We start from the raw sequence: 26,638 nt of genomic DNA on the forward strand, positions 1-26,638 counted from the left end.
TTCCTATTTTTGTAGTATTTCTATAGTACAATGTTTGTTGTATATCTAGTATTTTGTAGTATTTCTATAGTAGGGCTTTTGTTGTACATGTGTAGTATTTCTGTCGTGTGTTGTATTATTGCTTTAGTTTTGTTCTTGTATTTTTGTAGTATTATTCTAGTTTTAAATATAATAGAAGAACGTAACCTTAACCTTAGTATTAGTTTAGTTGTATTTTTGTAATATTTCTGCACTTAAATTTTTGTTCTAGTTCTGTAGTATTTTCTGTAGTATTACTATAGTTTTTATTTTTATTTTTTAGTATGTTTGCAGTATTGTTTTTGTTGCATTTTGGTAGTATTTCTCTCACATAAATTTTGTATATCTGTAATTTTTGTACTGTTACCGAAAATTCCGGATGATAGAGCGCACCTGATTATAAGCCGCCCCCATCACTTTTGGGGTGATTTGACCCTTTTGTCCTTACACAAGCCGCACCCATGTCCAAGCCGTGGGCGCCCGCAGTTGATCTTGTGACAGAGTCACAAGTTTAACCCCTGGACCAAACTGTAAGTTCCACAATTTAAAGGGAAATTTTTTTAAGGGTTATTGTTCTATCTTCTTTATTCATTATCCATTATCGGTCAGTTCATAACACGCTACATAGCCTAGGAGCCGGGGCTCTTACTCTCAGCTAAAAGGCCAGGCTAAGGTCCTAGCCTTAAAGCCTTGCTGCGATCATTGCGAATGCAAAGGGGGTTTTTAAGGGTTATTGTTCTATCTTCTTTATTCATTATCCATTATCGGTCAGTTCATAACACGCTACAAAGCCAAGGAGCCGGGACTCTTACTCTCAGCCAAAAGGCCAAGCTAAGGTCCTAGCCCTAAAGCCTTGCTGCAATCATTGTGAATGCACCGTTCCCGGAGGTACTGCAATACTGGGCCGATGCGTGGAGTGTACAGAGCAAGCTCTTATTCGTCCACAGTCCAATAATCACAGCCAGCATAGTACACAAAATCAGAACCACAGTTGACATCACAGGTAGAAAAGGATACATGTAATTAAGCTATGATGCAGACTTGTAAAGTCGGGGTCCCGTTGAAAGTAATCCAAGGAAGCAAAATGTATATTTCCAAAGTTAAAGGTAGGAAAATTATATATCCACTATTGTCCGCTGCGACAACAGACAGATCTACTGGTAACTCGGCTTTACCACATTTCCCATCAGCCCGCGTTTGCTCCGCCCCTTATTTTTGATTCGTCCGTAGAACACATAACAGAATAAATCTCTAAAATAAATACATTACAAAAATATACAGTTGCAAATACATACTAAACATGGTTACACATATTTACGAAGAAAGACGGTACACCGAGAGAGTTTTCAAAGCTTTAATGATAATAATATAACTTTCATCCCAAACCGTGCCTTTGAACGGTACCAACACGCAAGTAGGATCACGCTCGCAATGTATCAAACATTCCTGCGAAAAAAAAAGCGTCCCGTAAATGTGAAATTCATGGTTAATCGTCCTCATCTTCTTCCTAATAGCTATCGCCATTAAGGGCATCTTCCTTGGTATCGGAACGTACCTTAACTTTACAGCAAATATAAGCTAAAACTTAGAGATTGCAGTCTTTCTTGGCGCACATATTCTACTGGTCTTAATCTTACCTTTCAAACTCCTGCGCCGCTGGTGGCCGTTAGAAAAATTCCATGAATTAGCCGCTTCACTGAATAAGCCGCAGGGCTGAACATTTGGGAAAAAAGTAGCGGCTTATAGTCTGGAATTTACGGTACTGTAGTTTTATTTTGCAATAGTATTTCTATAGTAGAATTATAGTTGTATATGTAATATTTTTAATAGGGTTTTTGTACTATTGCTGTAATTCTACAATTGTAGTATTTCCATATTACTATATTTACAGTGTTTCTATAGAAGAATTTTGTATATCTAGTATGTTTTGAAGTATTCCATAGTATAGTATTTGTTGTATATGTGTAGTATTTCTGTCGTATTTTGTAGTATTGCTTTAATTTTATTCTTGTAGTATTGCTGTTTTATTATTGTAAAAATATTTTTGTAGTATTCAATAGTAGAATGTGACTTTAACCCTAGTATTACTGAAGTTGTAATTTTTCAGTATTTCTGTTATAATACTTTCTATGGTAACATTTCTCTCGTAATGATTTTGTATAATAGTATTGCTATAGATATTTCTGTAGAAGTATTTTTGAAGTGTATTCAAAGTAGTATTTCTGTAGAATCTTTGTCGTATTTGTCTAGGTTTTTTGTTGTTGTATTCCTTTAGTATTTTTGGAATTTAGCAGTTTTGTTTTTGTATTTCTGTAGTGGTATTTTTGTTGTAGAGGGACAATTGCTACAAAGTTGGCAACCAAAAAAAATGTTTTTATCAGTAGTACTTTATTTACTGTCATCTATGTATTGTTTTATATTTTGACCATTTCGCTTTTGTCGACCGGATGAAAAAGCCTGATGGCCCGCAGGGGCTGTAGTTTGCCCACCCCTTGGTCAGGGTTTGCCCCACGGGCGTTCTTCTGTTATCCTTGTGGAAAGATGCTTTCAGTGCCGATAAGATAAACCAGCTGGCCTCATACGGGAGCTATTTTGCATTACACATCGTCATGCTCAACAGGCCCCGACGTCTCCTGACACGACCACAGGCCGAGCCGGAGGCGGCGGAGCACAAAGGACGAACCCATGAGTCACTTTTTTTGTTTACATTCTGCACTGCAATGCAATGTCATAAAAGAGCTGAAATAACTGATAACAGGGTTGGTACGGGTGCTTGAAATCTTTGAAAATGCTTAAATTTTAATTTTGTATTTTCAAGGTTTGTAAACTTTTTGAATTATGGGTGAAGTGCTTGTAAATGCTTGGAATTGGTGCAATGGTTCTCGGCAGTCTTAATTGATAGACCACGCATTAAATGAAGAAAAGTAATTGTATTTGTGTACAAGAAGAAAAGAAAACTTGAAGTTTGGTTGCGCAGCAGCGGTAAGATTGGGCCTAAAAAATATGACCCAACCCAGCCGCGGGTATTGACCCAATATACTGGACTGTCTCAGAAAATTAGAATATTGTGATAAAGTTCTTTATTTTCTGTAATGCAATTAAAAAAACAAAAATGTCATACATTCTGGATTCATTACACATCAACTGAACTATTTCAAGCCTTTTATTATTTTAATATTGCTGAATTTGGCCTACAGCTTAAGAAAACTCAAAAATCCTATCTCAAAATATTAGAATATCATGAAAAAGTATTCAAGTAGGCTATTCAACTAATCACCTGAATCATCTAATTAACTCGAAACACCTTGCGAGGTTTCCTGAGCCTTAAAAACACTCAGCATGGTTCAGTAAACTAAATCACAAGTATGGGGAACACTGCTGATCTGACTGCTGTCCAGAGGACCATCATTGATACCCTCCATCAGGAGGGTAAGACACAAGAAGAAATTTCTCAAAGAGCAGGCTGTTCACAGAGTGCAGTTTCAAAGCATATCCACAAAAAGTCTGTTGGAAAGGAAAAATGTGGCCGGAAACGCTGCACAACCAAGAGAGATGACCGCAGCCTTGACAAAATTGTGAAGAAGAGCCGCTTCCAGAATTTGGGGGAGCTTCAAAGACAGTGGGCTGAAGCTGGAGTCCAGGTATCAAAAGCCACAGTTCACAGACGTGTCCGGGAAATGGGCTACAATAGCCGTATTCCCATGGTCAAGCCACTTCTGAACTTAAGACAACGGAAGAAGCGTCTGACTTGGGCTATGGAGAAGAAGCACTGGACAGTTGCAGAGTGGTCCAAAGTCCTCTTTTCAGGCGAAAGCAAGTTTTGCATTTCATTTGGAAGTCAAGGCGCCAGAGTCTGGAGAAAGGCTGGAGAAGAGCAAAATCTAAGTTGCTTGAAATCCAGTGTGAAGTTCCCACAGTCAGCAATGGTTTGGGGAGCCATGTCAGCTGCTGGTGTTGGTCCACTGTGTTTCATCAAGTCCAGAGTAAATGCAACTGTGTACCAAGAGATTTTAGAGCACTACATGCTTCCATCTGCTGAAAAGCTCTATGGAGATGAGGATTTCATTTTCCAGCGTGATCTGGCACCTGCCCACAGTGCCAAAACCACCAGTAACTGGTGCACTGACCATGGCATCACTGTCCTTGATTGGCCTGCTAATTCCCCTGACCTGAACCCCATCGAGAATTTGTGGGGTATAGTTAAGAAGAAGATGAAAGACACCAGACCTGCAAATGCAAATGAGCTGAAGGCCGCTATCGAAGCATCCTGGGCATCAATAACACCTCAGCAATGCCACAGGCTGATTGCCTCCATGCCACGCCGGATTGATGCAGTAATCTGTCCAAAAGGATTCCCAACCAAGTACTGAGTGCATCAATGGACATTTTCAAATGTTTGATTTAGTTTTGCTGTTATAAAATTATTTTTTTACTTGGTCTGAGGAAGTATTCTAATATTTTGAGATAGGATTTTTGAGTTTTCTTAAGCTGTAGGCCAAATTCAGTAATATTAAAATATTAAAAGGCTTGAAATAGTTCAGTTGATGTGTAATGAATCCAGAATGTATGACATTTTTGTTTTTTTAATTGCATTACAGAAAATAAAGAACTTTATCACAATATTCTAATTTTCTGAGACAGTCCAGTATATCTAATATATCTACTTGTCATTCTCACTTTATTATGCGATGGGTGCGCCAAAGTGGTCTTCTTTGGTCATAAGGGGTACAGAATCTATTGCACCCGCGCATCATCCACTGAGAAAAATAACTAAGAACAATGACGGACACGCGCTGGTGGATTTTTTATTTTTTTTTTATGGCAGCGGGATAGAAGCGTGGCCCAAACCCAAAATAATGATTGAAATTTGAGGTCGACCTGAATTTCTGTTCGGGTTCTGGTCGGGGTCAGGCTTAAGATCTTACTTACCTTTTTTTTTTTTAACGGTATTTGTGCAGTGATTGATCAATTAAAAACAAATTGGTGACCAGACTCGCATAACATTGGATGCTATGGGAATCGGCCCAGGTTGCAGCAGTAAGACCGCTTAATCCTAACCACTGGAACAGTGTCTTTCAACCTTTTTTGAGACGAGGCACATTGCCTTCATTAAAAAAAAAAATCCCGCTGAAAACACACGTTTACTCACAGTACCTGGGGTAAATCTTAAAATATGGAAAAACTAAGTCGTCCTTAAATATATAAACAAACGCCAAGAAAATAGTCCATAAATAGTCCAGAAAATGTTTGCTTTTTTCTTACTGGTACTCGTTACCAATAAAATCCTGCTTCTCTGGTATCTATAACCGAGGGTTTACTTCTCTTGCCACAAATGTTAACCACTTGGGTGCTGGATATGGTAGCCGCTAGTTGTTATTGTTATGTTAGCTTTCAGTGTCATTCGCCTTTCGCCACTGTTAATGCAAGGGAATGTTGCAGAGCCCCATGATTCCGACATCTCCTCTTTTTTCCTCGGTTTCCTTCTCTAACATTCACTCAAGCCACTTGGCGGAAGGCTACTGCTTGCCTATGACTGCCATTGTTGTTAGCTGTTCCTACTTTGTTCCTCAATATCACACGCCTTCAAAAACTGGTCATCCAAGAAAATATTGCACCGTCCCATGATTTTGGCATATTCCACTTCTCTTCCACCGTTTCCTTCTTTAGCCAGTCATGTTTGCCATTTGGCTGTAGGCGGTGGCTCACCTTTTGTTAATGTTATCTGTTTTTGTTTTATCTTCCACAGTTGAACGTTGTTGAGTTTCGTGATGCTGGGTCCCGATGCTTGACAAATTCTTCTCTGCTGTTTGAATCTTTTACTCGCCTTTTAAGTAGCTCCTCCTGCTAGCTGCTAAATTTAGCCACTTGCACAAGCTCTAAACAACTTCAGTTACTCATTACAAGCTTCTGGGAAAAGGCTGCAAGATTTTGTCGTGTGTCTGCGGAAGTTTGTGTCCATTTGTGAAGTTTAAAGGACCCCTTGGTTAAACTGTCGGCCCTAATTTGGATGTCAGTTTTCATTTGTCACTCGTCCTGATTGATGAAATGATTTATGTAAAACACCCCCAAAACATTCATATGAAATAACAACTTATTTAATGGCGTGATAAAAAAGATGATTTAACTTCAGGTTCTAGAAATCTTTAACATGCACGTGTTAGGTCACATGACAACTATGGTCACTCAGTCTTGATTGGCATCCGTGCAAAGCTGATTTATTGTATCCCCCCAGTGAAGCCACACAATAAAATCTAGGTAATGGCTCTTTGTCGCGATGTTAGCGGCAAATACTTTAAAAGATGAGTAATGCTGCAGATGTGACATGATAAGCATTCATTACCCACTCACACTGATGATATGACAACATACTGTAAGTATTAGGACACACTTCGTAGGCCACACTCAAGTGAAGTAAGTCCCAATTTGCAGCTTGTCGTTTTTCACAAAATAAACTTTTATCAATTAGGCATCTGAGCAGGAGAAGACTATTTAAAAATAGTTTTGACAAGTGTGATAAATCCTGGATGAGTCCACAGTTACTGAGGGATGATGCTCGCTAACGTTTGTGGTCAGAATGTCCAAGGATGAATTTCAGCGAGCATCAAGACATAAAATCTATTTTTAATCCCTGCCAGCGACAATAAAAAGAATGGCAAACTAGACACACTCGGAGCTGCGAGAAAGAGCCAATAGCTGGAGTTGGTCAGTGCTGGTGTAAGTGGATAACTTAAGTGGCTAGCGGGAGAAGCTACTAAAAAGGCCAATATTAGATTGCAGAACTGACATTGAAGGTCGATGAAGCTCTTTTTTTTACACAGAGCAGCTAATAATATCAGCTAGCAGTGAGCCATAGCCTGCAGCCAAGTGGCTAATATGAGTGGCTGGAGAAGGACACGGTGGAAAAAAAAATAGAATATGACAGTTGCAAATGCCTGAATTACAGGACTCTATGATATTTGCTTGCATGCAAATCAGCTTTTTTTTTTTTTTTACACAGAGCAGCTAAGTAGTGAGCCGTAGCCAAGTGGTTAACATGAGTGGCTAGAGGAAGAAAGAGTAAACAAAATGTGATTTGGCAATGTTTGGTTGCATGACCATCTGTGGAAGGATAAAGCTAGCTTTACATATGCCTCGCAGCTATCAATAACAATATTGGTTAGCAGTGAGCCGTAACCTGCAGCCAAGTGGCTAACATAAGTGGCTAGACAGAAAAGAGTGGAATAAAAAAACATAGTAGAGGCCTTATTTATGGGATGTTTGTTCTCATGACCTGCTGTGGAAGGATGAAGCTAGCTTTATTTACACAAAGCAGCTTACTATAGTGTCTAGCGGCGTGCCATAACCTGCAACTTATGTGAGTGGCTGGAGAAAAAAAAACAGCAGGAAAATAATGCTAGATGCCTGAATCACGAGACTCTGCAGCCATCACACGTAGGGCTCAACTGTAGAAAGTGGCTAGAGAAGGAAACTGGACAAAGAATTCAATGCTGTCCAAATCAAGGGATTTGCTAATATAAATACACCACTAAAGGTCGCTAAATAATATCTTTGAGTTCATGGTTTACAGATCCCTCAACCACTAGGGTTGTAGGGGCACCACCTCCTGTGGTGTGCCTTGGGCAAATACAGCCTGGCGGCGTCTATTCCTCTCCAGGCCGTCATTTTGGGTAGGGATTTGCTCCCCCCACATAACACACCACATGGTTTCTATGGTTACCAGTAGCAGAAGATTCCTCACCTGACTCTGATACAGCATTTTCATCATCTGGTCGCTGTTCTTTTTCAATGATAAGTGTCATCTCGCTCTTCAGAGATGAGCCGGACCTCAGCATTGACAGCCAGCGGCGTGTGAGAATATAACTAAGTAACCTCACTTGACATGACTTGTACAATAGGCTTTGTTATTGGTACTAGCTTTTATTAATCGAAGCCTAGCTCAAAGCAGGCCTTAATGATATACTGGGCTTTTGTAAATACCTGTTCTTATACACTAAGAAGTTTGATGTCATTGATGTGACACATCATTGGGATTAAATCCGTCGAGAACCGAGTTACTGCTCTGTTCCATTATGTGACCAGCTGTGGGGGAAGCCGATGTAAGATCCAAAAGTTAACGTTAGTATGAGTAGAGCCCTTAGGACAACGCCTAACAATCACATACGTATGATTACCAATGTACAAAAACTAGCACATAACAATCCACTGAACTCCCAGTAAACAAAATGACGTGATGTACAACCTAGCCAATAGCTAACGTTAGCTAACTATGCCTAACGTTAGAGATGTTGACCGCATAAATAACTTTATATTTTTTCCAGTAAAGTGAAAATATTTTGCCTCAAATACTATGTTGACTGACTGTTGAACAAATGTCGACATCCATATTAACTTTATCCACGTTGAGTTGGTGCTGTGGTAGACTCTATTTTAATGTGGCTTGTGAAAGGGTAAAAAATACACCTCAGCCTCTCAGGATACTTGGTATCAGATTTGCGTGTCCCCCATGCACACAATTTGACCATCTTTAAGTTTAAAATGTAGAAAAAAAAACACAACAACGAATGAAAACTGACAAACTGCAATGCATTTCAATGGACATGCCAGCAGAAAATGCCCGAGTGTATTGGCTTTGCTACGCACACTGTGATTGGTTAATTGTGTTTGAGGGCAGGACTTAGCCTAAGGTTAATTGTAAGGTGTTATCATCACCTAAGATTTCACATCATGATACTGTATGCCCTTAAATGATATGATTAGAGGTCATTGGTGTGAAAGTAAAGAAGAAAATTCAACTATCACAATGTGTGACCTCGAATTTTAAGCGACAGGTTTTCCAAGCATAGTTCAAGTTGGAAATGAACTTTAAATGAATGTACAAGAATGTATAAGTGAATCTCTTTGGGGGCGGCAGTGGCTCAGGAGGTAGAGCGCTCGTCTTGGGATCAAGAGATCGCAGTTCGAATCCCGGCTCCTCCGTGTTACATGTCGAAGTGTCCTTGGGTAAGACACTGAACCCCCAATACCCCCAATAAGCAGGTTAGCGCCTTACATGGCTGCACGGCCGCTATTGGGAAATGTGAAGCACACTGTTAAGCGCTTTGGGAAGTCTTGACTTGAAAAGCGCTATATAAATGCAGATCATTTCATTTCATTTTCATTTCATTTTTTCTAATGTTCAAATGCACTTCATTGAAAAGTTTGGCCAAAATGTCACCCTAAAAAAGAAAGGGGAAATAAACAATCCCAAGACTTGTGAGCATTGTGTCTCTGTCACGGTTTCAGTGAGCAGCGACACTTTTTCGCTTCACAATGAACGATCCAATTACATCCACGCATACATTTGCATTTTGCCGATTTGATAAAAGAAAATGAATGTCGTTTGTGTCATGCAAGGACAGCAAAGCTGAGACGGAGAGTGTTTCGAAAAATATGCGCATGACTTTGTCTGATTAATGAACACACAGGAATTGCATTCTTGTATTCGACCTCATGGAAAATGGAATTTTGTGTATATATATTAATATATATTAATCTACTCCCCCTACCACATTTGTAATAAGGTTTGCTACTTAATATGTTGGAAGTGATTATTGTTGAGTAAAATAAAAAAAAATACATTTTTAATCTAATAAAATGCATATTGTATTCCCCCTTAAAAAAAAGACAATTCTTTTATTGATGGGGGAATATGTCTCGCTAAAAAAATAATTCAGAGAAAAATGAGAGAGACCGAGCCAATAAGACGTTTTATTTCTGTTGTCTTTTTTCTTTTTCTTTAAATGGGAATATTTGTTTGTGACTGAAAGGATTATTCGTTAAAAAAAATCTATTTTAAAAAAGTTTGTCAAAAAAAAAAAAAAACGACAACCAGAATATATTAAAAACAATCAAAACTGTTTTGCACTAGCTAAAGACTTCTATTAGCTAAAACAAAGGAAAAATGTGCCTGGAAAACTTTGTCATGGAGCCTAGCTTTGATTTAATGTGCTCATAATCATTTTCTGTATTTCAGCAGTATTTAAAAGTTATGAAATTTGAACACTAGCACAATTTAATTTCATTTTTCATTTTCTTTTTCTTTCTTTGGACAATTTATTATGAATACATTTTACATCAGTTGCCCAGCTTTACAAAGCAGCTTGTGATTTACTGTTCCAGCCCAGTTGGATGTGGACAGAGGGATTGTTGTCCCGACCCGGGTTCCCGGTGTGATTCAGGCTGTTACCATGGCAACTATCACCCCACTCAGATAATATGATGGCAATGCCACCGCTGTCCAAACACAAGCGATAGCTTTCTTTTATCTATGGGCCACAACCTCCTCTCATCCAGGACTGACATTTTTCAGGTTTGGGACTGCCACCTGCTGGATAGGTGGCACTACATCACTCTTGGAATTCTGTTGCTTGATGTAAGAGACAAACTGAATGATTAAAGCCCCAGTGTGTGTTATATAGCGACCCCCTAGTGGGGTAAAAATACATCATTCTTTTCAATGAAGCAAAATTAAATAATAGGCAAAAACATCTGTGCTACCTTCTAAACAGGATTGTTTTAAACTTGAAGCTAAATGACCTATTTGCAGTTTGCTTACCCCAGTAATGCTTTTCAGTTTTTTTCAGACACTTACCGCACACAGCTGAGCCCTCCATTTGATTGTGCGTAGTCCCGTCATTCAGGCCTCTTCCACTTATGTTCTCCACTGTTTTCTTCTCTAGCCACTTATGTTAGCCACCTGGCTGTTGGCTATTATTCTAGGCTGTTATTGTAAGCTGCTCCTAAATTGTCCTTCAGCTTTAACTGCCTTCCACAGCTAATCATGCAAACTAACATCACTGAGTTATGTGCTTCCTTTACCCCATGGTTTCACATAAAATCTCATTCCAAGACGTACCCAAAGTAAATTGAATGCTGTTGTTGAACCGTTTGGAATCTGGACAGTTTTGGTCTCTTTTGAAAGAAAACACTCTCAAGTTTTGTTCCTAACTGAAATAATCACTGCATGTGCTCCAAACATTTAATAATCTAAGCTCTACAACACACAGAAATAGTAGGTTTCTATTTTCACCTATTTTTTGTTTGTTTTTAATAACATGCAGGATACGTGTAGCATAGGCAACTTTGTGGGAAATATCTGGTGCAATGCCATGAAACCATACTTGGTTCCAGGTTAAAGTTGATCACAATCTGAAAAAGTAAACATTTATATTCTACACATTTTCTAAGGGTATGTCTAGGTGTGACTGGTGACATCATACAGACACTCTTTTTGCTATCACAACAGTCAGATGGCCCAGGCATTAGAATTAACCCTTGAATGCATAAGTGGGATAAAAAAAATGACCACATGGGTTGTTATCCTTCAAAATCTTTAAAGATAAAAAAAAAACAATTGTCATATTGTCATACTCCAGGTATTCCCCATGATAAATTTCCATCTCCACTCATGGAAAAATGTATGTTCTGGTAGGTCAGGTATCTAAGGGCTAACTACTTACAGAAAATGCACCTTTTTTTTAAATGAAAATTGAATCTTATTGCAATACTGGTCTGAAAAATCTCAGTTCGGCTTTTTTGCAGCCCTACTAGCCACTCATGTTGGCCACATGGCTTGAGTCTATGGCTTACCACTAGTTGTTATATTTACTATTAGCCTCTGTATGTAAAGAAAGTGTGCTTCCTTCTATGTCATTCCATTTCATTAGCTGAGCCCTGCATTTGACAGCCGCAGATTTTCAGGATTCATTCTTTGGCTTTTTTTTCTCTTTTTCCTTTTCCCAGCCAGTCACGTTAGCTACTGCAGTTTATGTGTAGCAGTTATTATTATTGTTAACTGCTCCTGTTTGTCCTTCAGTGTCACTCACTTTCCACAGTTGGTCATGCAGGCAAACATAGCTGAATTACCTGATTCTGCCATCTTGTGATTTTTTTTTTCCCCCTATGGTTTCCCTCCCTGGCCACTAATTTTAGTTACCTGGCTGAAGACTATGTCTCGCTGTTTGCCCTTTTTATTATTGTTAGCTGCTTCATGTAAATAAAGCCCGCTTCGTCCTTCTGTGTCACTTGCCTTCCAAAGCTTGTAATGCGAGCGGCTGTTGCTTAGTTTTGTGGTTCAGACATCTGGTGCTTTATTTCTGTGCTTCCTTCTCATGCCACTCATGTAAGCTATTTGGATTTCTTGCCTTCCAAAGCTATTTATTGAAACAAACACACTTCAACTCCATTCTGAGCTACAAAAACCTCTCTTGGTGAATTATTACACTTTCACCTGCAAATAAATTTTCTAAATTTAAGAACAAGCAATGGAATTGAATGGCGGGTTAAGAACAAAAACAAAATAATCTGAAACCGTACGTGTAGCTAATTGGAAATGGTATTCACCTTTCTCTTTCAGCCATCGTCTTGAGGTGAAAGCACAAATCGCTCAGGCCTTCCTCGCCAAGTTCCAGCTGACCAGCGAGGAGATGAGCACATTACGAGGGGCCAGAGATGCATCCATAACGGAGGTTGACTCATTTTTTATTATTTTATTCTTTTAAATGGAGTGGATTCAAAACTGTTCAATTAATTTATAAATATAAATAGGGATTCATGATAACTGTTTTTTTACATCGATAACCGATAAATTCCTTCCAACTAATCAGGGATAATTTGTGTTCATTGAAAGATATTAATATTACTGTAAATTCTGGAGTACAAGCCACTACTTCGTTGTTGCATGTACACTGAATCTTTAAATACGAAGTGGCTTTTTCTTCCTTTTTAAAATTTATTTATTCATTTTTTTGGGGAGCAGGGAAAGGGAACATGGCGAGCTGCTCATTCTCACAACGCATGTGCTCTAAATACAAAACATCGCGGTGACGTCTGAAAACCTTTATGGCGCCCTTTAAAAATTTGTACATGTTTTTGTCAACATTATTCATATAATGCATAACAGGAGTAAAACAAGAGGTTTTACAGTACCTACTGTAAAATTAGGACTAAAAGGCGCACCTGATTATAAGCCACTCCCAGTAAATTTTTAAAGGAAAAAACATTTTGTATATACAAAAGCCGCACGTGCCCAAATTCAAACGTGAGGTATTTACAATAAAAGATGGTACACATAAAGAGTTTTAATATATATATGGTACCTTAACCCCTTAACATTCTAACGGCCCACCAGTGGGCCGCCAAACTTTTGATAAAAAAATACGTACGAAGGCACCAGTCCCTAATATATGTCATGCCACACACTATTGGAACGCCTAAACTCTTGGGATTCAAGATATGATGACCGTTTCAAAATATACTCATCAGTCTGGAACAAGATACCCGAAAACTAAAGGCAAGGTAACTCACCAGTACGTCCCCTGGCTGTCTTCAACTTCTATGAATGTTTGTGAAAATGGCTCAGTTACATCTAGGACAATCCATAGAATCCAACCGCTTAAAATATCTACTCAAATACACACAATAATGCTGACAGATAAATGGGAATCCGCCTTAAACATTTCTGCTTCGTTGGATTTTTCTCCTTGTAATATGTTCATTTCGCCACATCATTTCTGTCTATAAATAACCAGACTCTTTAAAATTATTCTCAATATGGTATTTAGCACTCCACTTTTAATTGGCACCTTTTCATGATGAGGGTCTTTTCATGCTAGTTTTATTGAAATGAAATGAATGAAATAATCTGCATTTATATAGCGCTTTTCAAGTCAATGACTTCCCAAAGCGCTTTACATTGTGCTTCACATTTCCCAATAGCGGCCGTGATCTGTGCAGCCATGTAAGGCGCTAACCTGCTTATTGGGGGTAATTGGGGGTTCAATGTCTTACCCAAGGACACTTCGACATGTAACACGGACAAGCCGGGATTCGAACTGGGATCCCTTAATCCTAAAACGATCGCTCTACCTCCTGAGCTACTGCCACTCAAAGCACGAAGTTACTTTAAACTTGCGTATTCCTTGACACAAATATTCAGCTGGTCTCATGCTCACCTTTACTGCTCGGGTGCCCAGGGCGGCCGTTTGAAAAAAATGCATAAATTAGCTGCATCATTCTATAAGCCACAGGGCTGAAAGTTTGGGGGAGAATGTCGCAGCTTATAGTCCGGATTTTATGGCAATTAAATATTTACAATGGACTCGCGATGTTTCTACTTTTTCACTCACAAATCAAGTCCTCAATTTATACATCCTAAATGAACAACAATGGACGTTTTCTGTCAAAAATGATACATTTCTCTTTCCTTATCAACGGAGTAATTTTCAGGTTGCTGGAGTTCTTTTTCCTTTAATCCTCAAGGAACAATGCAATGACTGCAGAACAAGGACGACTTCTCCCGTCTGTGTTACCATCTTGCACTATTTCCACAGTATGCCTGTCCTGGAGCTGTCTACTAGGAATATAAGGATCGTATTTTAGGCGACGCAACCCTTATTCACGCTTTCTTTAAGCGCAGTAGTATATACGTTCTTGTGTTTGTTATCGCCATCTTGTATGAACAGCATGACTCAAAAACATGTGACGTAATAAACTCAAAGCACAAATTAAAATGAAAAATCTGAAAAACACAACATCTGGTGGGCAGGTGTACATCAGGTGTGGGCTGGGCTTAAAATGTTAGAAATGGACATGATTTTGTTCATTTCTTTGGCTGCTTAATCTTGTAAGACTTGTACAAAGACAAAATTGAGCTTTGTTCTCAAATTTGATCTTGCGGCCTGAAGTCCAGAATTTGCAATAATCTTGTTTTTCCCCTCTTTATCAGGATTACTTCAAAGCCCTCAGTCGAGTCAAGCAAATCCACGAAGATGTCAAAATACTCTTACGGACGAACCAGCAGACAGCCGGGTAACTACCTTTTTCCCCCTTTTTTTTTTCTCATGCTGACACCTCCATGTCGCCTCTTATGTGTCAACAAATGTCACACAGGCTGGAGATCATGGAGCAGATGGCCGTGTTGCAGGAGGAGGCATACGAGCAACTCTATCGCTGGACACAGAGTAAGTTCAAAACTCTGCCACTTCACTATGCATTGTAAAATTGTAAAATAAGATATCCACTTCAAAAAGGTTCAAATTTTACTATTTTGAAATAAACCGGTAATAAATGTAACTTATTTGACAGTTTGATTAAGGCATTAAGCCCTTTTCCCCACTGTTTCCTTCTCTAGCCACTCATTTTAGTCACTTGGCTGCAGCGTATGGCTCGCCGCTATTGTTATTTTTAGTTCTCTGTGTTAAAACAGGTTGCTTAATCTTTTAGTGTCACTTGCCCTCCACAGCTGGTCATGCAAGTAAGTGTTGCAGATTCCAATGGTTCGGGAATCCTCCACTTTTTTCCCACTGTTTCCTTCTCAAACCACTCATGATATTATTCTCTTTGCTGAATGCTATGGCTCATCATTGGCGCTATTGTTATGATTAGCTTCTGCTGCTTCATCCCTCTGTGTCACTTGCCTTCCGCGGCTTATTATGCAAGCAAATATTGCAAAAACTCCATATTCTGGCATTTTTTTTTCTTCACGGTTTCTTTCTCTAGCCACTGACATTAATCTCTTGCCTGCAAGTTACAGCTCACTGCTATTGCTATGGTTAGCTGCTCTACTGCTAGTGATGCAAACAAACGTCTCATAATTCAAACATCTTGCGCTTGTTGCTATTTACTTTTTTGTCCATGGTCTCCTTTCCTAGCCACTCATGTCGCTGGATTCTATGATTAGGGTCTCTGCGCTTCAACTGGACTTTTTGGGATTTTTCCAGTTATTTTCCCTCAGCTCTTGGCTCTTTTCAGCTACTTCGTGTTTATCCAACACACTTTTTTCTTCGTTATTGTTTGCTGGGATTAACTACAAGTCTCGTGTTCTGCCTGATATTCCCACTGTCTTAAACACGAAAATATGGAAGTAGGCCTCTGAATTTTGCCAAAACTGTATCAATCATGCTTCTGTAGTGTCTTCTTCGAATGCATACACTTCAGCTCCATCCCAACCTACACAGACCTCTTGTGGTGAATTACATCGTGACTTTGACCAACGGAAATGCCAATAGTTTCAGGTTTTTTGTGGCAAACTTAAATTATATTTCCACTTTCTTTTGCCAGATGAGTGCCGAGGATTAACCCAAGAGACGTGCGATATCAGCCCCGTACTGGCTCAAGCCATGGAGGCTCTGCAGGACAGGCCTGTCCTTTACAAGTAACACAAAATCACACGTTTTTTTCCTTTGCTACTTCCAATAGCAACACTAGAGGGAAGTCTCTCTTTAGATTGTGCGATGCATTTACAACTCATTGGGGCAGCACTGCAGCGCAGTGGTTAATGCGTGTGCGGCACAATTCTGAGGTCATGTGATCGAACCTCCTGTGTGGAGTTTGCATGTTCTCCCTGTGCTTGCGTGGGTTTCCTCCGGGCACTCCAGTTTCCTCCCACATTCCATAAACATGTGTGTTGGGTTAATTGGCCGGATTGATTAAAAGGGGAGGATTCCCAGCCCCCTCGCTCAACCCAACTGAGGTGTTAGGAGTCATTAGGTGACCAAACCCCCCAATTCCAACCCCTAATGCTGAAAGCCAAGCAGGGAGGCAACAGGTACCAATGTTTAAGTCTTAGGTATGACTTGGCCGAGGCTTGAACCACAACCTCCCAGGCTCGGGGCGGGCGCAATACCCCCAAAGCCACCGAGCTTGGAACATGTAAACGATAGAAACAAAACACAAAGCATACATAACTGCCCATAGATTTGTTGAAGGCCTATTCTTATATACTTAGAATTATCAAAATGTGACGGTATTCACGCGGTGGAAAATGACAACTGCTTTTTATGACTGATTTTTTTTTTGTGTGTGTCTGTTTCTGTTTTTACTTTATTTTTTATTGTTTCTTTAGTTAAAAAGTTTTGTGTTTTATTTTGGAGATTTCTTTTTTCTGTTAAAAATAGTACAAAGCCAAGTACAGTAATTGCCCATGAAAAAATATTACCAAATTAAATATGATAATATTCTCTAAAACAGAATACTAAAAAAAATATCTTGAAAATATTTATCTAAAGGAGTGCTGTTTTTTTTGCGTGGGCTACACTTGCTTAAAAATATCACATTAAGGCGGGGGCTTCAAACAATCATCTTGGTTCCGCAAAAAAGTTTGAGACCCCTGCTCTAATGCATGTGTCCAACGTCACACTCGCAGATGTTTCTTTTCCGGGAATCTGGATTCAGTGCTATCTGCTGTTTAGTCTCCCGAGTGCTCGCCTTCCTTGTGGAAAAGTCACCAAGGCGCCTGATTTGTGTTCCCGACTGACCTTGAGCGCACCAAAACATGACCTCTTCCCACACTGTATCACTTTTGGCCTGCAGATACGCACTGGACGAGTTTGGTACGGCACGCAGGAACGCGGTGGTGAGAGGCTTCATCGATGCCCTGACGCGAGGGGGACCGGGTGGAACCCCTCGTCCTATTGAGATGCATTCACATGACCCTATGAGGTAAAATTCTTACAAAGTCACCTATACATACGTATTCATTTTATAAGTGTGAGGCACATTGTAAAGTGCTTTGGGAGGTCTTAAGTGACTTGAAAAGCGCTACATAAATGCAGACCATTTACCATTTATCCTTTTTTTGTCATTATTTGTTAGTGCATTCCTTACTTTAGGCCACTAGATGGTAGCAAGGAACCTGAATAGTTTACCACATTTTAAGTCGAGTTTGTTTACAGCAGGGGTGTGCAAAACTTTTGAGTGGCCGGCTGCATTGGGTTAAAAATGTTAGCAAAAGGGCCAGGGGAAAATTGATCTTGTTGTTTATTCAGTCATTCTTGAATTCGATACCTTGGCCATATATGAGTCAAAATATTCTCATATTTCTTACATGGTCACTACCATTTCAAAAATACATTTTGTGCATATTGCTTTCAGGCAAAGAGACAAAGAGTTAAGTAACCTTTCTTACAACGTGCAAACATACTGTATACATCAGGGGTCGGGAACCTATGGCTCGCGAGCCATATATGGCTCTTTCTATGAATATCTATGGCTCAGAGACAAATTTGATTGCATGCAAAATATCTCCATCTTGTTCGAAACTTGAGTTGTTCATCCTATTCAGGTACACGCAAATCCAATCCAAAGCCTAGTATCCGACGTTACTTCGCAGTATATATAGGGCACGTTTTTCACTACAATTTACAGTCAAGGTGTCACACAAAAAAGGGGGGAAAAAACTCGTTTTGGCTGTACAACGCTAAAGAATCATTTATATAAAAGTTTACTATATAATCTGTGTTCAGTGTTCAGATACCTTATGATGAATCCACAGAACACACTGTAAATACGCCAAAACACCGGAAGAGAACTTAGTCTTTTGATTGGGTGAGTGGGAGGGATGGGTGAAGCCATGCGAAAAGCGCAAGCACTCCCTCCCATCTCTCGCCCTACACCATCTGCGCCAAAAGTGAGCTCATCAGGCTCCCTATTTGCAGAATGTTGTGACGTTTTTACACAATAACTGCTTGCATCTGGTTTTGAAACCAATATGTATGAAAAAAAAGGGTCAAAAGGAGTTTAACCGATCTTGAGTAATTGCAAGAAAGAGACAAGTTTAAAGTGGTATGTTTGTTGATTTTGGGACAGGGGCTCTGGCATTATTCTCTTTTCATATTTTTTATCAAATCATCAAAAATAAATGTGCTGAAGACTAAGCTTTTGTCTGGGGTGCGGGTTTAGCAATTTTGTAAATTTGTCTCATAATATATGGTGTGGCTCTTTCCCAAAATAAAATTAATATTTTTTGCTTTTATGGCTCTTTGAGTCAAAAAGGTTCCCGACCCCTGGTATACATGATCCTTATTTCTTTTTTATTTAATTTTTTAGTGATTGCTATGTTACACTGCAAAAAAAGAAAACAAATCCAGATAAACAATGTGTTTATCTATCTATCTATGTACCGTAAATTCCGGACTATAGAGCACAACAGATTATAAGCCGCACCCACCACATTTCGGGAGGAAATCCGATTTTGTATATACACAAGCCGCACCTGTATATTAGCCACATGCGAAAAAATGCAACACAAATACAAAATTGACCCATACCCGACACAGTTCAAAAACCACAGCCGGCAAAATGAACGGAAAATGATACCGGTACTTAACATTTGATGCAGACCTGCAGAGTCCGGGTGCCCGTTGAAAGTAATCCAAGGAAAAAAGTGTATATTTCCAAAGGTAAGGGTGGGAAAAATACATATCCACTATTGTCGGCCGCGTCCACAAACACGTCTCACCTTTACTCCACTTCCCGTCAGCCCGCGTTTGCCCTGCCCCATCTTTTTCATTTGCTCGTGCAAAACATCAGAATAAGTTTCTAAAAAAAATACATTACAAAAATATACAGTTGCAAATACATATTATACATGGTTACACATATTTACAAAGAAAGACGGTACACCGAGAGAGTTTTCAAAGCTTTAATAATAATATTATAACTTTCATCTAAAACCGTGCCTGTGAAGGGTAGGAAAACGCTACTACCAACACGCTCGCGGCACAGTAAACGGGTCTGTTAAAAAAATCATACCGTACATGTAGAAACCACGGTAAACCGTCCTCATCTTCCTCCTTACAAGTGACGTCATTAAAGTCGTCTTTCTTCAGTATGGGAAAGAGACTTTGTCATATAGACGTCATCCCACGCTCCCTTGTTCAAAAACACTCGAGCAACACGCTCTCAAAGTAAAGTTTACGTGCAGTAGCTCTGTTTCCTTCTTCATCAGACTGCTCGATTGCGTTTGGCTTGAAAGTTGCGTCATGTGCCTTTCTTTTTGCAATTCGCATGATGAGTATATGTCTACGCTAATTTAATTTGTGCACAAGCTAAGAAGTTGCAGTCTTCCTCGGCGCATATACTCCACGGGTCTAAATATTACCTTTTGTACTCGAGCGCCGCTGGCGGCAGTTAGAAAAATTACATGAATTGGCCGCATCACTGAATAATCCACCGGGTTGAAGGTTTGGGGAAAAAGTAGTGGCTTATAGTCCGGAATTTACGGTGTATATATATATCTCCATTATCTGCACCGCTTATCCTCAGTAGGGTCACGGGGATGCTGGAGCCTATCCCAGCTATCTTCGGGCAGTGGGCAGGGGACACCCCGAACTAGTTGCCAGTCAGTCGCAGGGCACACAGTGACTGACAATTCGCACGCTCATTCACACCGAGGGCCAATTAGGATCGGCCAATTAACATAACATGCATGTTTTTGGAATGTGAGAGGAAACCGGAGTTCCCAGAGGAAACCCACGCAAACACGGGGAGAACATGCAAACTCCACACAGGTTCGAACTCAGACCTCAGAACTGTGCCGCACACGCGCTAACCACTGCGCTGCCGTGCTGTCCCATTTAAGTGTATATTATATATATATATATATATATATATATATATATATAATATACACTTAAATTTTGAAAGGTATTGTTCGACTCACAATTAATTTTGCTCATAATTTTTTTTTCTTATTTTACGGTTTAATTTTTTTTTCAAGACAAACATATCTACTGTTAATTTATATAAAAAAAAAATCAAACATGCATAACTTTTTTTTTTTATAACTTGGCACAAAAGATTACAAATGTGTTATATATTACTTTATTTTATCTTATTTTGTTTTTTTAAATTATTGTCCTCAATTACTTTTGCTCTTTTCAAATATTACTTTTGTGGGGGTTTTTTGGTCACGTGAAATGTATTTTTTTTTATAAATTATTTTGAAACCAATAATTAACTTTACCGTTATCAATTATTAAATGGCACTGCAAAATCCCCAAATGTGTTGAAATAATAATATATTTTATTTGAAAGAAGTAAAATAAGGAGTGAAATAAGAAGATTTACTTAAAATAAGTTAAATTACCTGCCGTTTGCCTTATTAGGTAGAGTATTACTTTTTGTTAATAGAAAGAAAACCAAATTTAAAAAAATAAATAAAATTATCAGCAAGTTGGACAGATATTTATTTTATTGTGTTGCACAATATTACTAGACAGGTGGAAAAAAAGAGGAATCACACAAAATAAATACCCTTGCGTGTTCTTCTCATGTGCAGAAGGGGTTAGACAAAAAAATGTAGGTCACAAGTTTCCAGTTTTAGAACAAAAAACTGTTTTTGCCCTACATAAAGTTTTGTTCCCACAATGGACCTCAACCAGGCTTCCTTCTTTTCATACAATGTGAAAATTATTCCACTCATGTTGTCTTCTTTTTTTTGTGCATGATACTACTAGGAATTTATTTTGCCACTGGCTTTTTTAAAAATGGAGCAGTTGCAAGGAAATGGCCCATTTGGCAACTCTCATTTGCAGTAGCTTCCGCAAAACAGTTTTTTCTGGTAAATCATGCTGCTAATTTTAAGTATATATTTCTTATGCGAAAAAGAAGTATTTGAAAATACTTGTAAAATAAATATCAAATCATCTCTACAAAAATAACTTTTATCTTATTATTATCTGCCCATGAAAGACGTAGAGTGCCGTGCAAAAGTATTTGCCTTCTTCCTGATTTCTGTGTTTTTTGCATATTTATCCCTCACAAAGGTTTCAGATCATCACACCAATTTTAATATCGCACAGAGAAAATCTGAGGAAATACAAAATGTAGTTTTGAAACGTTTATTCCATTTGTTAGGGCACAAAAATAAATCAGAAAGCAAACGTTTACGATAATTGATAAAAAGACTTTCAAAGCACTGTGGATAAATTTTGGCCCTCTCTTTCTTTGCAAAATTGTTTCAAATCTGCCAAGTTGGAGGGTTTTCTAGCATGAACTAAGGTCACACCAATGCATCTTTACTGGATTTAAATCAGGACTTTGAGTTAGCCACCGCAGAACCCTCATTCAAATACTTTTTCAATGTACATGAAAAATATATCAATGCATGTATTCATTTTTAGCCATAATGAGATTACCACAATTATCAGCCATTGGCACATGAGATACTTTTTCTTGCCTTCAGTATCTATTTTTTGTGAAAAAAATATAATTAACAAAAATCCTCATTGACAGTGCAACGGTTATTTTTGCCGAGATAATGTTTCTCTGCGCATGACTCTCACACAGCAGACGATTTGACAAGCTTTTGTCCTGATTGGCCGTATCTCGTTGGCTGGAGATTTTCTCAGAATGGTCCACAGAACGGCCTTTAGTTAACGGAGGCATCAGCCATTTCTGAGAACATTGAGTTAATTCTCACTGCATGCACACACACACACACACACACACACACACCAATCCGTCTACTTTAACCTTGTTGTCTTTCTGAGCGTTATGTAACGGCACAGTTATCTTTGTAGGGGAAATGAAACATGATGGCCCATGATTGCGGCTACTTGTGTTCCCGACGTGTTAAGATTGACCCCCCGCCGCCTTGAAGGAGGCTTAATTCTCTTTGATGCTTTGCGCTAGGTACGTGGGGGACATGCTGGCCTGGCTGCACCAAGCTACTGCTTCCGAAAGGGAGCACCTGGAAGCGCTGCTTAAGCAAGTCACTCTGCAAGGTATTAAATGCATTAAACAGCTGGACACACATAATATAAACACATAGAGTAGACCCGAGTAACGTGACATCAATGTTGTTCTGAGGTGGAGTTGGTGAAGTAAAACTGTTGTATGGCGATCGATAGAAACCTATGCTATTCAGTTAATGTGTTCCGAACCCCCGTTACCACAGATAAAAACATTAAAGTAACCATTGACTGAATATGAATATGATGTATAATAAATATCTATATAAAGGACAAAAAAGTGTAACATACTATTTTAAAAAGAGTCAAATTTTAAAAATTATTTTTTTACTAATTTAAAAATAATTCCTAAATTTAAAAAACAAATTTTTGTTATTAAAAAAAGGAAATAAATGAAATAATATTTGAAATGAGACAAATATTGAAAAGTATAATTATTTTGATAATTTCTGAATTCTAAATAGATTAAGAAAAGGGCATAAAAATAAAATAGAAAATAAAAGAAGTAAAAACAAATATTTACTATAAAGTTTTCAAATTAAAAATAAATAAATAAATAAAACCTCAATTGAAATGAACATTAAAAAATGAATAAAAAGGTAGAGTATATACTTAAAAAAAAAAAATTCTAGCCGGGTAGAGTAAGATTTTTCCTCTTTTCCCCAATGGGTTGACATATATACTTCCATCTAATGAATGAAGTAGTAATAATCTTGTGGACAAATAAAAAACATATTGAATGGCAGTCATCTCACCAGAATAATCACATCTGTTAGTTTTAAGTTAAATGTATAAAGTAACAATAAAATATGATAACAAATGTATGAATTGCAAACCTTTTTTATTTTCCCTTGCACGGAAATGGTGCTAACAATGCTAACATATATATATATATATATATATATATATATACATACAGTCATATGCAAAAGTTGGGACACCCCTGATCATTTTCAAGATTTTCCTTTATAAATCATTGATTGTTTGGATCTGGAATTTCAGTTAATTATATCATAAAATGTCGTATGCAAGAGTTTGGGCACCCCTGATCATTTTCAAGATTTTCCTTTATAAATCAATGGTTGTTTTGATCAGCAATTTCAGTTAAATATATTACATAGCAGACAAACAGTGATATCTGAGAAGTGAAATGAAGTTCATAGGATTTATAGAAAATGTGCAATAATTTCATAAACAAAAGAGGGTCGGTACATACATTTGGGCACCCTTGTTGTTTTATTGATTTGAATACCTTTAGCACCATTTATTAAAACACAAAATTTGTTTGGTAAGGGGCCGGTCACACAGCCGTTTGCGGCTGAATCACGGCTAAAATTCTGCGTTTTTTTTTGCCCGTGATGGAAAATGCGCAAAATTGGCCAACCCGCTGTTCATCGGTGGTATGCCCGCATAATTATTATTATTATTATTATAATTAAAACAGACGCCGGCGACTGTTCCGCTTCCTCATCGCGTCATTTCTGCGTCATTTTCTCGTGTGGACCACGGGTATAAAAGCTCCCGAGCCGGTGTTGTGCCCAAATCCGACTCCGAATTTCCGACCGCGTTTTAAGCACTGCTGTATCTCGTCTGCATTGCGATCTCAAAGCGTCCAATAGCGTCCGCCTCACAGGCAGAAATTTCTGGCCGTGATTCAGCCGCAAATGTCTGTGTGACCGGCCCCTAAGCTCATTGACACTTGACCTACAAACACAGGTGAAGCCAATCATGAGGAACGGGTATTTAAGTTGCAAGTTGTTTTCCTCTTTGCATCTTCTCTGAACAACTCAGAACAACGGTCAAATGACCTGAAACCAAAGATTGTTCATTGTTTAGGGCAGGGGTCGGGAACCTATGGCTCTTTCTATGAGTACCTGTGGCTCAGAGACAAATTAGATTCCATGCAAATTTTCTCCATCTCGTTCAAAACTTGAGCCATTAATCCTGTTCAGATACACGCAAAGCCAAACCAAAGATGAATTTCAAAGCAGTACTTCGCAGAATATATAGGGCACATTTTTCACTACAATTTACAGTCAAGGTTTCACACCCAAAAAAAAAAAACTAGTTTTGGCTGTAAAGAATCCTTTATAAAAAAAGCTCACTATATAATCTGTGTTCAGCGTTCAGATACCTTATGATGAATCCACAGAACAAACTGTAAATACGCCAAAACACCGGAAGAGAACTTATTTGATTGTGTGAGTGGGAGGGATGGGTGGAGCTATGCGAAAAGTGCAAGCACTCCCTCCCATCTCTCGTCCTACGCCGTCTGCGCCAAAGGTAAGCACATCAGGCTCCCTGTTTACAGAATGTTGTGACGTTTTTACAAAATAACTGCTTGCATCTGGTTTTGAAACCAATATGTATAAAAAAAGGGTCAAAATGAGTTTAACCGATCTTGAGTAAATGCAAGAAAGAGACAAGTTTAAAGTGGTATGTTTGTTAATTTTGGGACACGGGCTCTGGCATTATTCTCTTTTCATAATTTTTATCAAATCATCAAAAATAAATGTGCTGAAGACTAAGCTTTTATCTGGGGCGCGGGTTTAGCAATTTAGTAAGTTTGTCTCATAATATATGTTGTGGCTTTTTCCCAAATTAAAATTAATATATTTTGCTTTTATGGCTCTTTGAGTCAAAAAGGTTCCCGACCCCTGGTTTAGGGGAAAGATACAAAAAGCTAGCTCAGAGATTCCAGCTGTTTCCACTGCGGGGAACATAGTGGGGAAATGGAAGCCACAGGCACAGTTCTAGTTTAATGCCCGCAGTGGCAGGCCAAGTAAAATCTCAGATGAGCAGAGGAGAAGGATGGTGAGAACAGACGAACTCAACCCACTGACCAGCTCCAAAGACCTACAACATGATCTTGCTGCAGATGGTGTCATTGCGCATTGTTCAACTATTCAGCGGACTTTGCACAAGGAGATGCTGTATGGGAGAGAAATGCGACAGACGCCTTTTCTGCGCACATGCCACAGAGTCGCTTGAGGTATGCTAAAGCACATTTAGACAAGCCAGCTTCATTTTGGAATAAGGTGCTGTGGATTGGTGAAACTAAAATTGAGTTATTTGGACATAACAAACGCGGTATGCATGGCAGAAGAACACAGCATTCCAAGACAAACACTTGCTACCCACAGTAAAATTTGGTGGTGGTTCCATCTTGCTGTGGGGCTGAATGGCCAGTAGAGGTACTGGCAATCTTGTTAAAGTTGAAGGTCGCATGGTCCAGTCAGTATCAGCAGATTCTTGCGAACAATGTTCTACAATCAGTGAAAAAGCTGAGGTTGCGCCAAGGCTGGATACTTCAACAAGACAACGACCCCAAACACTGCTTAAATTCTCATGCAGAGGACAGGTGCAATGTTCTGGAATAGCCATCTTAGTCCCCAGACCTGATTATTATTGAAAATCTGTGGTGTGATTTAAAGCGGGCTGTCCATGCTCGGAAACCATCAAACCCGACTGAAGTGGAGATGTTTTGTCAAGAAGAATGGTCAAAAAATACCTTCAACCAGAATCCAGGCCCTTATTGGAAGCTATAAGAAGCATTTAGAGGCTGTTATTTCTGCAAAAGGAGGTCCCCAATTTATGCACCTGCCTACTTTTGTTTAAGCAATTATTGCACATATTCTGTAAATCGTATAAACTTCATTTCACTTCTCAGATATCACTGTTTGTCTGCTATGTAATATATTTAACTGAAATTGCTGATCAAAACAACCATTGATTTATAAAAGAAAATCTTGAAAATGATCAGGGGTGCATTTTATATATATATATATATATATATATATATATATATATATATATATATATATATATATATATATATATATATATATGAAATGAAATGAAATGATCTGCATTTATATAGCGCTTTTCAAGTCAAGACTTCCCAAAGCGCTTTACAGTGTGCTTCACATTTCCCAATAGCGGCCGTGCAGCCATGTAAGGCGCTAACCTGCTTATTTGGGGCATTAGGGGTTCAGTGTCTTACCCAAGGACACTTCGACATGTAACACGGAGGAGCCGGGATTCGAATTGCGACCTCTCAATCCCAAGACGAGCGCTCTACCTCCTGAGTCACTGCCGCCCCCTGTAAT

General features: G+C 38.8%; 1 protein-coding gene across 1 annotated transcript in view; it reads left to right on the forward strand.

Moving 5' to 3' along the window:
- The window catches only part of cog6 (component of oligomeric golgi complex 6), a 57,138-nt gene that overhangs the window by 6,852 nt on the left and 23,648 nt on the right, over positions 1 to 26,638 (forward strand). Inside the window, exons 5-10 of the mRNA XM_088346219.1 lie at positions 12,413 to 12,524; positions 14,783 to 14,865; positions 14,947 to 15,017; positions 16,117 to 16,210; positions 17,368 to 17,496; positions 22,471 to 22,562. Of these exons, the coding sequence (XP_088202345.1) occupies positions 12,413 to 12,524; positions 14,783 to 14,865; positions 14,947 to 15,017; positions 16,117 to 16,210; positions 17,368 to 17,496; positions 22,471 to 22,562 (581 nt within the window). The remainder of the gene's footprint in view (positions 1 to 12,412; positions 12,525 to 14,782; positions 14,866 to 14,946; positions 15,018 to 16,116; positions 16,211 to 17,367; positions 17,497 to 22,470; positions 22,563 to 26,638) is intronic.

The sequence above is a fragment of the Urocampus carinirostris genome, chromosome 10 (assembly GCF_059441175.1).
Source record: "Urocampus carinirostris isolate Australia breed hairy pipefish chromosome 10, RoL_Ucar_1.0, whole genome shotgun sequence".
NCBI classification, from domain to species: Eukaryota; Metazoa; Chordata; class Actinopteri; order Syngnathiformes; family Syngnathidae; genus Urocampus; species Urocampus carinirostris.